The following is a 13,785-nucleotide window of genomic DNA, read 5'->3' as shown; positions in this document are numbered from 1 at the left end:
AGTCAACGAGATTGTCTAAAGTTGAGCGATGTTTTCGGAAACCACATTGTTCTGGAATAATTAATTTGTTTGCTTCTAAATACCACATAAGCCTATTGTTTATTATCTTTTCTAATATTTTACCTATGCTACATGTGAGTGATATCGGTCGATATGTTTGTGGATCTGATTTTGGTTTAGTTGGTTTTTGAATAGATATTATGATTGAATTTTTCCATGATTTAAGAAATACGTTTCTGGATAAGATTATATTGTAGATTTTGAGTAGGTGTTCTTTAGATTGAGGGCCTAAATTTTTAAGAAATATAAACGGTATATTGTCGGGTCCAGGACAAGTGTTCTTACAATTCTGAAATACATTTTCTAATTCTTCCTTTGTTATTTGTATATTGAGATCGTTATTGTTTTGATCGTAATATTCTATCGGATTTTTTTCTTCTTTTATTTTGATTTTTAAGAAATTGGAAGTAAAATTTAAGTTACTTGAGTTATATTCATAAGTAGATGCTAGTATATTGGATATTTCTTCTGGGCTTTTATAAATAGTGTTATTTTGAGTTAAAAAGTTTATTGATTTATGGGGTTTGGAACAAGACATTTTGTTGACTTTTTTCCATATAGCTGTTATAGGAGTTGAACTATGTATTGTGGTAACATATTCTCTCCAAGAGTCACGTTTGGCTTTTTTAATGGTATACCTAGCGACTGCCCTTAATTTTTTGAATTCTATAGAATTTTCTTGAGTTTTTTGTCGTTTGAATTTATTAAAAGCTTGTTTCGATTCGCGTTCAATTGCGCCTTTTAAATTCTATTTTAGTTGTTGCGGGGTAGTTGATTGTAGTTCATTGCTTATTATGATAGGGTAGTGATCACTATCATATAGATCTGGTAACACATCCCACGTAAGAGTATGTGTAATTGATGGTTCGCAAATACATAGATCTATACAAGAGCCTTCACCTGTTCTTGTGTCAAAGCGCGTATGTTGTCCGTCGTTAAGAATATTTAGGTTGACTTCTTCTATTATTTTTTCTATTTTTCGACCTAGAGATGTTAGTTTTGCTGAACCCCATAACGGATTATGTGCATTGAAATCTCCAATTATTATCCTTGGAGCAGGTAGTTGATTTAATAAGTTTGAAATTTCTTTTGAATCGGGTTCTTTATTGGGGGGAATGTAAATATTGCAAATTGAAAAAGAAATTGTGTCTGTGACTCTAATTCTAATTGCTTCAATAGTTGTTGTGAGTTTTATTAGTTTAGCGTCAAAGCTATCTTTTATGTAGATTGCTACCCCTCCGCTTCGAATTTTCTCGATTTCTAAAAAAACAATTGAAATTCTTCAAGTCATGAGCTTTGTTGTTTTTGAAGTGGGTTTCTTGTAAACATAGACTAGGTTTATGTTTTGAAATTAGTAATTTTAACATTTCTAAATGGGTGTAATACCCATTTATGTTCCATTGAATTAGAGAGTTGAAAATGATGTGTTATTAATTTTCTATTGATGCGTCGCTTTCTAAGTCTGTTTGAAGGTCTAAGTTGATTTGCTTTAATATTTTATTTTTTATTCGAGTGCATTTGACTTTAATTTTTCGGTCCTTTAGGTAAGGGTATATATTAGTTAATAGATCTGTGACCTCTGCTTTTTCTTCTGTATACATTTTGGTGACACTTAACGGGTCTGGTGAGTTCTCACAGTTTTCAAAAAAGTCTAATAACTGTTCGTAACTTATAGGGTAGTTGGAATTTGGGTTCTCAAATAAAGGTTTACAGTATCTTAGCATTTCTTCTAGTGTTTTTTGTGGTTCCTCTGTAGATGTAGTAGCTGGTGGAGAGACTTGGGAGATTGTGCGTTTGTTTTGTGCTTTTCCTGTGTTTATATGCGTTGCCTTATTTTCTATATCTATTTTTGGGTAGTTTGTTGTTTTTGAATCTTCTTTGGTTAGCTGCATGTGTGGTTTTTCTTATTGGTTATTTTGTGGTTGGGTTTCTTGTTGTGTGCTTTCTTCTTTTGATTGTTGTTGTTTAGTGTTTGTCTGGGTTTTTTGAGTTGATAGATTAGTTGTATTTTCAATTGGGTTTATATTTGGAACTGGAATCGCAGTAGACATTGGACAATTTTTTGTTAAGTGGTTGGTTTGTTTACATGTTTGACAAGCTTGGTTATCTAATGAAAGGAAAATTCTGTATGTCGTTTCCTCATATATGATAAGAAAAGAATCAGGTAAGGGCTGGTTATTTAGTGGAGATATGTATGTTTGGCGTCTGAAACTCAAAATATGTTGGAATTGTGGTGTTGATGTGCCTATTCTTAGGAATGTTATAGGTGACAGAAGATTTAATCCATGTGATTTTAATGCGGATATTAGGACTGAGTGTGGGATTGAGGGACATACATTGTACAATACTAATCGCTGACTGGGGCTAATTAGTCTACGAGCTTGTAAGAGTTGATGGTTTATTTGAATTTTTTCATTTCTGTTTATGAAATCATCAGCTAGTTTTTCGTTTGATAAATAAATACATACTCTATTATTTGATAATTTTGAACAGAAGGATATCTGGGTTGGTTGTATCAGATGACTCAAAGCGGACAAGTAATCATTTAGTTTGGTATTTTCAATTGAATCAGAAATAATTGCTTGTTTTCTTGATGGAAATATATTGGATTGTGGTGTTTGATTGGTTACGGAAGAATATGTAGGTGATCCATTAAATTGATATGATGAGGAGCTGTTTGGTGTATTGTTAGTTGTAGGAATTTCAGATTGAATAGAACTATCCATTTTTAATTATCATTTGTAACTGGAGTACGGTCCTGGCAAACAACCTTCTTAGTCTGTAGTGGAACAGGTTTGGTATAAATACCTGTCCTAATAACTTACTATCTCTGTTGTGTTTATTTTTGTTATTTCACTGCTGGATCACCAATTAACGAAAATATTTTTAGTATTTCACTAGTTTTTAAATTAATTATGAGAGCTCGATTTAAAACACGTATTAGCTACTATGTTCAGAGTCGAATCTATCACTTAATTCATATTTTGAATAGCGAAAACCTGGTGAGTATGTTCCATGTTAATGTTCAATGTTTAGCAAATAAAGTACACATCATAGATTGATTTTTGTTGGAATTTACCTTCGATATTGTTTGCTTCTCAGAGCACTGGCAGAGTGAAGCAAATCTCCGATACATAAACATCGATGGGTATTTACTTGCTAGCAGTTTCTGTAGGAAAAATAACAAGAACGGCGGTACTGTAATATATGTTAGAAATACTTTAAAATTCGAAGCTATTAACTGTGATAAATTTAATATCGAACAAACATCTGAATTTTGTGGAATTGTTCTACCAGATATTAACACGGTTGTATTGGCAGTGTATAGATCGAGTAAATGTAACGATTTTAAGTTTTTTTTTACAAATTTCGAAAATTTATTAGGTTCCATTATGAGGCCAAATTTAAAAGTAATAATTTTGCGAGATCTTAATATTAATTTTATTGCCAAATACTAGTGAGCTGACTTCTATAATATCATCATTTGGAACAAAACAAACAATCCATGACTATACTAGGATTACTGATGTATCTGCCACTTAGACAATATGACAAATGTTAAACAAGATAAGTTTCGGGCAAATGTTCTTTGTTTCTCTGATTAGCTTAACATTAATTCAGCAAAAGTCAAGTGTTTGCACTAGAGCCTTTACGCAGAAGAGTATCTTAAAAATGCGGAACTTTTTATCCGTGTTAGACTGGAACATTTTTAACGATAATCTTGATGTAAATTACCTAGCAACGTTTCCTCCAATAGATAATTATAATCTTGTAGTATTGCAACATTTTCCACTAAAAAAACTGGTTATCAAAGACAGAAGATCTACGGTAAACTGGTTCAATGACAACTTAAAAAATATGAGAAATCATTTGCAACCATATAAAATACAGGCTGATTCTACTAAAGACCCAACACATTACAGCGAATATAAAATACATAAAAAGCATAACAATGCTGAGTTGAAAAGATCGAAAAAGCTGGCATATGATCAATTGATATTAACTTCAAAGAGGAGATCCAAGACCTGTTGGAAGGTAATTAACTATGAGCGAAATAAAACAAATGGTTTACGTAATTTAACAACCAACATATCTTGTGACTCTTTCAAAAACTTTTTTGTTAAAACTGCTGAGAATATTATAAAATCCCTTCCAAATATATCAGACGATACAATTTTGAACTATCAAAAATTTCCAGCTCCATCGAATTCATTTTTTCTGTCTCCAACTAATCAACAAGAAGTATCTACAGTTATAAAAACATTAAAAAATTCAAGCTGTTTAGATACTAATGAGCTAAACGCATCTTTCATCAAAAGCACTAGTGAAATAATTACTAAACCTTCAACACATCTCATTAATAGTATTTTTTCAATCGGGATATTCCCTACTTCATTTAAATACTCCAAGATTGTTCCTATTTTTAAAAAGGGCGATCGTGACCTTGTAGACAATTATAGACCAATTTCCATCGTTTCGATATTCAGTAAAATAATCGAAAAAATTCTGAAGAAGCGGCTTATATCGTACTTCGAAAAAAAAATAACTTTTTTACTAGTTCACAATATGTTAGAAAGGATCGTTCCACAACACATGCACTTTTAGATGTGATGAGTGCCATAGTTGATGGCCTTGAGAAGCATAATCACTCTGCCATAACGCTGTGTGTGATATTTCAAAGGCCTTCGACTGTATTTCTCATGATATTTTGCTAAAAAAACTGCATTTTTACGGTATAAGAGGTACTCCTTTGGAACTAATTTCATCCTATTTTAAAGGATAGATACCAAGCAGTCAAGTACGGAAATTGTCTCTCTGAATTTAAGCAGATAATGCATGGAGTTCCACAAGGATCAGTACTGGGCCCTCTATTATTTATAATATATGTTAATGACTTTTTCAATTTGATGGCTCCATTTAAAACAGTTTTATTTGTAGATGACACTACTTTTGTTCTTTCTGACAAAAATCGTTCAGTTTTAGAAACCACGTCTGAGTATGTAAATTTCAATGCTCAATCATAGTTCTTAGCAAATAAACTTAAACTAAATTATAACAAAACTCAAAATTAAATTTTTTCGTCTTCGATGTGAGTGTTAAAAAAAATAATGTCAAATTGTTGGGCATCACAGTTGACAACACATTGACTTAGTATAACCATATTGATTATCTCAAAGGTAAACTTTCTAGTACCTTATTTTTACTCGGACAATTAAAACTTGTTACAAATGTTGATGCCTTGAAAATAACGTACTTTTCTCTTTTTCATTCATTTTAAAGCTATGATGTTATTCTGTGGGGAAACTCTTGCAATGCCTTAAAAATATTTAAATTGCAAAAAAAAGCAATAAGAATAATTGCAAAAGTTAGCTATTTGGAATCTTGCAAACCACTGTTTATTAAATATAAGATAATGGCCCTTACCAACATTATGGCTACACAGCGTTAATGTAGAAATACATAAAAACGCTGATACTTTAATTAAACATTCTGACTTAACTATATAACTATAGCACAAGAGGTGCAAATAACATCAGAACAGTTAAGTATCGTTTGAGTCAATCACAAAAAAACTCAATTGACTATAATATTTATACAATGTCCTACCTAAGGATTTAAAACAACTTTCGATGAATAAATTTAAAGTAAGTCTGAAAAGATAGCTTTTGAGATTTGCTTTTTACTCTGTTAGTGAATACTTTGATTACTTCAAGGCAGTAACATGAACGTGGATGTACTCACTATGTTGGTATATGTCTTATTTTGTATATTTTATGTTTTATTTTATGTTATGCGCATTAATGTATTTTCATCTACTATTGTATTTTGTGTATGTTATATATTATCTTTTTTACTTATACATATAATTGACTTGCTATAAACAAATGTAAAATTTGTAAACGTAGTTAAATAAATCTTGAATCTTGAATCTTTAAGAATTCTCATGCGTATATTAATACTTAAAGATAAGTTGCAGATAATCTTCGTAAGGCTGTTTCCTAGCATATTTTTTTCGTTCTTAGCATATTTTTTTCACTCTTTCTAACGGTGTATCGCCTATTGAAATTTGGGTGTTTATGTTGGTGTTCTTACTAATGATCATTATTTTTGTCTTCTTCCAATTTAGTTTTAGGCCAGATCAATATATAGAATATATAGACAGATACCACAGTACCTTGACTTTTTTATTGAATTATTATTAATAGCAACTACAAAGTTATCTTTGCTTACTTAATATGCTACCTAAGCAGAACATAAAAACTGGTTGGGCATGTTTCCAATTATTAATTTTATATTTCCATTTTATTAAAAACTTAACTCAATAACTGGACTAAAAAAAAAGTAAAACAGCTCTTTAACTATAAAAAATAACGGCTTACCTTGTCCAAGATCTCGGAACGCTGTAAAGTTTGCTCGGAAGAGGGTTTTCTTGCCTTTTGATTCCGAGAAGAATCTGACGAACATACGATTTTGATTTATCTTTGAGTTGACAGTGTCTGCTATAGAGCCGCAAAACTCTTTGTCGTTGGATGCCATATCGGTTTTACCGGAGAATACTTGAACGAAATTGCTGGTGCAGTCGTTTGGTTTTTCTAAATTAAATTCGGCAAATTGAAGGTACACCTAAAATATTATGAGTTACATAGTCACCGTTTAAAATAGCTCGCAAATTCTTATTATAAAAAATAAAAAAAAATGCAGAAGCTGGTATATGATGAATAAATATATTATTTAAAATTAGTTTCTACAACTGCTCAAATTTTATTTAAAATCGAAATATATTTCAAAATAATATTTTGATATAATAAACATCAGGAAATTATTTGGATTAGAGGAGAGTACCTAAAAGTGAACCCATGTTTCATTTTTATTTTTTTTTTTTTAAGAAAGGCAGACTCTGAAATGCACGCTTTATGACCATATTATGTATACTTTATTTAGTTGTCCATGGATTCAAGTGATATTTTTAAGACTTTGGATTCCTTTTCTTATACCACCTATAAAAACATTCTAATTAACAATGAAAATTAATCAAGACGATGATACAGTGAATTAAAACACAATTAAAGTTGGAAATATTATTTTAATTGCACCAAATTCAATAAAACCTCTGAAATAAAACAAGACGTTTAACTCAAATTTTGAAAATTATTCTTTTTCCGGCAAAAGTCAGAGATTTATATTATTTTTCACTCCCTGCCACAGTCTGTGTGGGCCCATCAACTGCACATGATGCACATTACCAACAATTCTCCTCTGGTATCATTGAAAAACTTGAAGAGCAAAAGATTCATTACGCGTCATATTCATTAGGTTCTACAATTCTTGGAATTATTTCCATACCATCCGACTTTCCGTTGGAAATGCTCGCGTCTTCTTCACTAATGCTAGATAGACGATCGTCTTCTTTCTCAATATTAAGTTTGCTTTCTACTAGGTGCTTTCCTTTTCCCAAAGAGATGCCTGGTGCGGAACCGCGACCACGTCTGCCCTTTTGATTTTGACCATTCTGAGTTTCTTTACCTTGTCTACATTTTTGAATTGTAATTATTTGTGCCTTGTAAGGCAAAGCAGAAACGACTGTAGACTGAAAAGATTTTCGCCCCCTAGTAGCGGTCCCCTTTTTTATTTTTTAGACAGAACATATGTCGAATAGACTTATTGCTTTCGAGGAGCTAATTTCTGGTAATGTACGACATGGTGGAGGAGTCAGCATCTTAGATTTTGACAATTTGCCTGACTGTGCTGCAGACGTCGATGGCTCGTCTGATGTCCACGGTTTTCTATCGCCGGTTTCAATACAAAGAAGGTAATGGTTTTTTGTTTCCCTCTTTAATATATTAGCATTTGAGAACAAATCCCTGTTAAGGAATTATATCCCCGTCACCTTAAATCCGTTGATAGAAATTTGAACTGTTTGGCATTTGTCAAAGGTTCTTTCAAATAAGTCCATTATATCATAAGCGCAGAGAGAATGTTCATTTTACCTTAGCTAAAGCTTGATTTATTTAGTGTACAGGACTCGAGAATGTCCTAGCTAAAGGCTACAATTTGTGTTAACAATGATGAGGCAGTGACACTATGACAACATGGTTTGCTGTAGGTAAATTAATGACGTAGATGTTCTGGGTATGGCTAAAATGCCCATCCAAAATGAGTGATACTAAATTTTCCTCTGTAGGACGACACCAGTTTATGAAATGTTAAAAGCATTGTGAAAAGATTAAATTGTAGCCAACCAGAAGGATATATCGCAAATATTGTCCCAGGTGGTGCACCTTTCGTTAATTTCCCACTCATGGTTTTTCACGGAAAAGTTTCTAGAACCAGTGACATTCATACATCGGACATTAGTTACAAGAGCACAAGAGCTCCTCTTTCTTGTGAAGTCAAAGCACGGATTTGTTTGTTCTTCTTCATTCCGATTATTTTCGCAGCTTTGAATTGTACTACACTAATTCCGAATTTGGTCTACATAAATTTTGTCTAGCTTAAATGGTCATTTATCCTAAATATCCTCTAAAAAGTTGTAGATTTTCTCTGTATTTTGTTTGCTGAAACCAAGGGCCCTGAAGCATAATCTCTAATCCTTCCCACTAAATAATGTATATGAGGATTGTCACTTACCTTCCAGTATGCTATTAGTAATAATCAAAAAGTTAGTCAGTTTTAATTGTTTCATGACGCTTAAAACGTTTGTTGCCATCTCATAGTGCGACAGCTTGACCGAGTGACGCAAGCGCTTCAATATATAGCGGCGAAAGCATAAGATAATGTTTAGTGGTATTCTGAACATAGCATATTCTGCAGCACATTGGAGAATCAAGAAGGCTGAAGGTCCGCTATGACAACCAAGTCCAAATTTAGGTACTGTCCTCTATACGTTATACTAATTTTTACTAGTATATTGTGCCCCAAAATTAAAATCAAGTGAATATTTAGTATTGCTTTTAGCGCAATATTTTATTCATGACTAGTCGGATATTTCCTAGCAGGTTCGATTGCTAAACTTTCTGGCAGTAATATCTTCATTGTGAACGATATATTCTTACTTTTCTTTTTTTATTGTAGGTTTATGACTTGTGTTTATTGGACAATATTTAGCCTTACTTAAATGAATTTTAAAGGGGAAGAGTGCAGCTTTCGTATGCAATTTGTGTATCTTGCTACAAATCAATTTAGTTTCTATACAGGTGGTAAATAAATAAACGTTTCGAGAATTTTGCCTTTTTTATGATTCTCATGAGATCCTTAAAATTTATCTCTTTAATTCACCATGAAATTTAAGTCACCATGAAATTTTCGTTGTTAAAGTCTAATCTTCAAAATATAGTTTCGGCAAAAAATGTGAGGCATTTGAATTATGCCTTAAAAATACTGAATTTAATTTTTCACATTAAACGGTTTAGATGTAAAAGGTTAAATTCCGCGTTTTTAGGCATATTTAAAATACCTGATAGTCACCATAGGGAGGTTTGGACCTTCATAAAGAGACAACTCCATATCGGCTCCCTAGGGGCTCTGCAGAGGACTCTGACCAGCCAATCCGAAGTTTCCTCTGCGCTTCTATCCCAATTTTTTGGGTAAGTTAATTTCTCACAAAATAAGATTCAGTTTGGTGGTAAAAAGGTCCTAGCAAAAGAGTTTGCATGGAACAGAGCCCCGTGCAGGAGGCTCCCAGAGTGTAGGAGACCCTACATGGGAGCCGGAGTAAGGTTAGGCTTGACCACCTATGGCTTGGAAAATGCACTCTTTTTATATACTTAATTTCGTATCGATATGTGCTTTTCCAAGTCCATCGGCCAATCATAAATTGAATAGGACGTAGAAAGACGGGGTGATGCGCATTAACGTGCTCATTGGTCCACAGACTAAGACACACGATGACAATATTTGCAGCCAAAAAAATCAAAGTCTCATGTTAGGTGTAGGTTTCGAAGAGTCTTCTCTTCTCATGACGCTGTCTCCTTTCGAAGGTTGGCAATCCAAATGGCAATTGTAGTTCTGAAAACTGCTGCGCAAAAGATTTCTGCGGATGAGCGGTCGAACCATCTCCTCAGGTCTTTCAGCCACGAGTTCTGGCGTCTTCCTACTGATCTTTTGCCCTGTACTTTTCCTTCCAATATAACTTGAAGTAATTCATATCTTTCGCCTCTCAACACATGAAACAAGTATTGCATTTTCCTACTCACGAATGTATGTCCTTGTTCAAAATACCTAAGAACAATTTCAGAAGTAACAATTTCTTCTGAGGTAATTATGTGCAAAAAAAGAAAAACCAAGACCAATGTTTATTCTCCGCAGTGCAGTTGTCAAGCTAGATAGTACCACGTTTCGTATCTCTTTTTGACAGCAAAAATTGATTAAAAGTGGTGATGAGCTCATCCTTGCTTCTTCCAAACATGCCCTCATGCCACAAGGCAGCAAAGGATTTATACTGCTTTTGTTTTTTACCAATTGGAACAAAACTCTCATTGTACACATTAATTATATGCGTAAATACTGCAGCTTTGAACATGTCCAAACGTGGCAACGGTATAACTTTTTCCATATCCGCGCAACATACTATATAATCGTACAGTATACGTCTTAATGTTTGTCATTGACATACTGTAAACTGGATTTTTGAGCTCTATTTTTATGTTATTTCCACTTTTTACACATTTAACACGATTTATCTATATTTTCTTTTGTGTGTAAGCTGTCATGGAATGAAAATTCTTCACACAACTTGCACTCTTCATGTCCTAACTTAACTATAGAAACATTCATTCTCTTTGCAATGACTCGATACTTTTCGTATGAACATCACCATACTAAGTATAAAATAAAATCATTATACATGGAAACAAATAATAAATCACTTGCTAGATACAAGCTATTAGGGTCATATTCTATTCTATAATGTGAAATGGTAGGTTTTAAAGAATTAATATGAGTTTTAATACGTTCATCATCTATTTTATTTCTAGGTTTCTTTAGACACCTTTTGTCTTTAGCTGAGACCACTGAGTTCTTAGCACTTTTTAAAACATTTCTTAAAACCTTATCATTATTGTTTTCATACCCAAGAGTGGTTAGAAGGAAGAACTTACAAACCGTTTGAGCTGTACCGTCATTGTCTTTTAGTGAGTATTTAAATGAGTGGTTTCGTTTAAAGCCATTATTATTTTGTACAGTTCTTTATTTAATGGGTATCTCAGAAACGTTACGGAGTATAAAAGATTGCCTCTCAGATTTGTCAATTCTGTGGATTCTCCACAACCAACTTTAACACCATGTTTTTGGGCTAAAGTATCAAATAAATTATTTAATATTTACCCGAAGAGTGTATATAAGAGAGTAGTAAAAACAAATCAGGAGCCAAGGAATTAATTCTTCATTATTAATTATTATAGGTTTATAAACAAATTTTAAATCAATCATTAAGCACGTGCACATTCATTCACTCCGTATGTATACACTATTCAACTGATTTACTTAGCGGCTTGGACGTATAAATATGTTAAGATATGTCTATTTTCCTTATCACAGATGACCACTCAGTTTGTGCATCAGGTAGCGAAATGGCGGCATCTCAGAGTTACGACCTTTATGCTAAGTAAAATGAGATATGGTAAATTTGCTTAGGATTTCATGACTTTTTTTGTGATTTTGAAGTATTTTGTCTTGAGATATGCCTTTTTTGCTTGGTATATAGATGAGAAAGTTGTTTAAAAATACTATGACACCAAAATATCATGTTCAAAAAAAAGTGAGATACGCCCTTTTTGCTTAGGAGGGCAGTATACTATATAGTAAAGAGTAGCACTATATTTAATATTTTTATGCTTAGTTGGTTTTTAATAAACATTGTTATTCAAGTCACGTATAAAAAGAGAAATTATTTTGGTTAAATTTTTTACTTTTCGGGTCATGTATGATTCCAAAATGTGATATTTTAAAAAATAAATCACGGACTGATTCTAAGGTTAATTGCCGTCGTATGGACAATATTACAAGTATTAGATATATTTATAAATTATTTTTATATAAAATTTTTTTAAGCTTTATAAGGTGAGATAATAAAATTAAATAGACACATACATTGTATGAGTAATAATGGTATGATATGGAACCTCTACTTGCAAAACAACCAATCTCCACTTTTTGGCCAATCTGACCTGAATACGCCACTGGATTCCTTGTAAAGAGGAAAAAAAACTCCTATTAAAATTAAATGGAGAAAATTGGTGATTATTTCAACACGACCATTCTCCAAGGTCGTGTAGGTTTCAAAACAACCAATATCCCTCTGCACCAATCAAAGCGCTAGATCGTATCACGTGAACGCTGATTTTTAAGATGGCGATCATACTAGTATCAAAGCTGAGAAAAGGAACATTATTCTCTAAAGGTTTTGCAATTTAGTAACAAATGGAGACAACACCAGAAGTATTAACGCCTACAAAGTGTAGAAAAAGAGTCGCACAGTCAGAGAAATGTGAAAAAACGGCTGAGGTTAGTATATTTTTAGATCTAAATAGAAGAAAAAATGTCATCTGTCGTGAGTGCAACATGCTTGGCAGTTTTGATAAAATTCATAGAACATGTATAATTTTTATTGTTTATTATATTCAAAATATGATGTACATATAATTACTAGATATCTAAAATATAATGTGAATTTAATTTATTTGTAGGTATGGTAAAACGAAGGCGCCTAAAATGCCAACATGCAAGCATGACGGGAAAGCCTACCAGTGCACAAAACTCAATATTGCGGATTTGATAGCATTTTATAAAGCTTTTCATAAAAATAAAGAGAAAGTTAAACAAGACACCTTTATACTGCAATTGCTAGAGTTAAACCCTGTTCACAGACATCGCCCAAAAACTGGAGTCAATCGTAATAAGACGACTACATGCAAGTGTTTCATAAAAGGTCCAGATGGCAAGTTACTCATTTGCCAAAAGACTTTCACTAATGCCTTGAGGATTACAAGGGGCCTACTCCGAATATATTAAACAATTTTAGATGGGAAAGTAATCTTCCATGTGAGAAAAGGGGAGGAGACAAACGAACGCACTTATATAAAAAGGAACTGAATCTCATTACTGTAGGGGTCAAAGTGAGCGCAAGTATGCATCAGGTGATCTGAGTATTAATAAACTTTGGACAATTTACAATGCTTAAGTCAAACCAGAGACACAGGTAAAAAATGATATTTTTAAATGAGTTTTAATAGATAATTCAACATTTCATTTAAGACGCTACAAACAGACATATTTGAACTAGACATTAATAAACACTGGGACATTCTTAAAATGAACGTGCTGGAGCCCGCTAAAAATATTCTGAAGAGAGAAAAACCAACGAAACAGAAAGAATGGATAAGTGACGAAATTTTGTTATTAATGAATTCTCGAAGACTATCGAAAGGCAAAAATGAAGAACAGTATAAGCAAATTAACACAGAGATCAAAAGAAAAATCCGCGACGCTAAAAAACAATGGTTACAAGACAAATGTAAGGAGATTGAAAACTTGGAAGCCAAATATGATTTGTTTTATCTTCACAAGAAAGTTAAAGAAATGATCAACAATAGAAACAGGAAGCAGACAGTACTTATAGACCAACAAGGGAACATGATAATGGAAACAGAGGAGAAACTAAAACATTGGCAGAAATACATAGAAGAACTGTTTGACGATCAAAGGCAGCCTCCTTGTGATAATTTTCCA

General features: G+C 32.7%; 1 protein-coding gene across 1 annotated transcript in view; it reads right to left on the bottom strand.

The window, feature by feature from the left end:
• The window catches only part of Neto (Neuropilin and tolloid-like), a 1,182,027-nt gene that overhangs the window by 345,741 nt on the left and 822,501 nt on the right, over positions 1 to 13,785 (bottom strand). Inside the window, exon 7 of the mRNA XM_072533253.1 lies at positions 6,441 to 6,684. Coding sequence (XP_072389354.1) covers positions 6,441 to 6,684 — 244 coding nt within the window. The remainder of the gene's footprint in view (positions 1 to 6,440; positions 6,685 to 13,785) is intronic.

Source organism: Diabrotica undecimpunctata, chromosome 5 (genome assembly GCF_040954645.1).
Source record: "Diabrotica undecimpunctata isolate CICGRU chromosome 5, icDiaUnde3, whole genome shotgun sequence".
NCBI classification, from domain to species: Eukaryota; Metazoa; Arthropoda; class Insecta; order Coleoptera; family Chrysomelidae; genus Diabrotica; species Diabrotica undecimpunctata.
The sequence above is the reverse complement of the archived record's forward strand: the minus strand, read 5'-3'. Positions and strand labels throughout refer to the sequence as shown.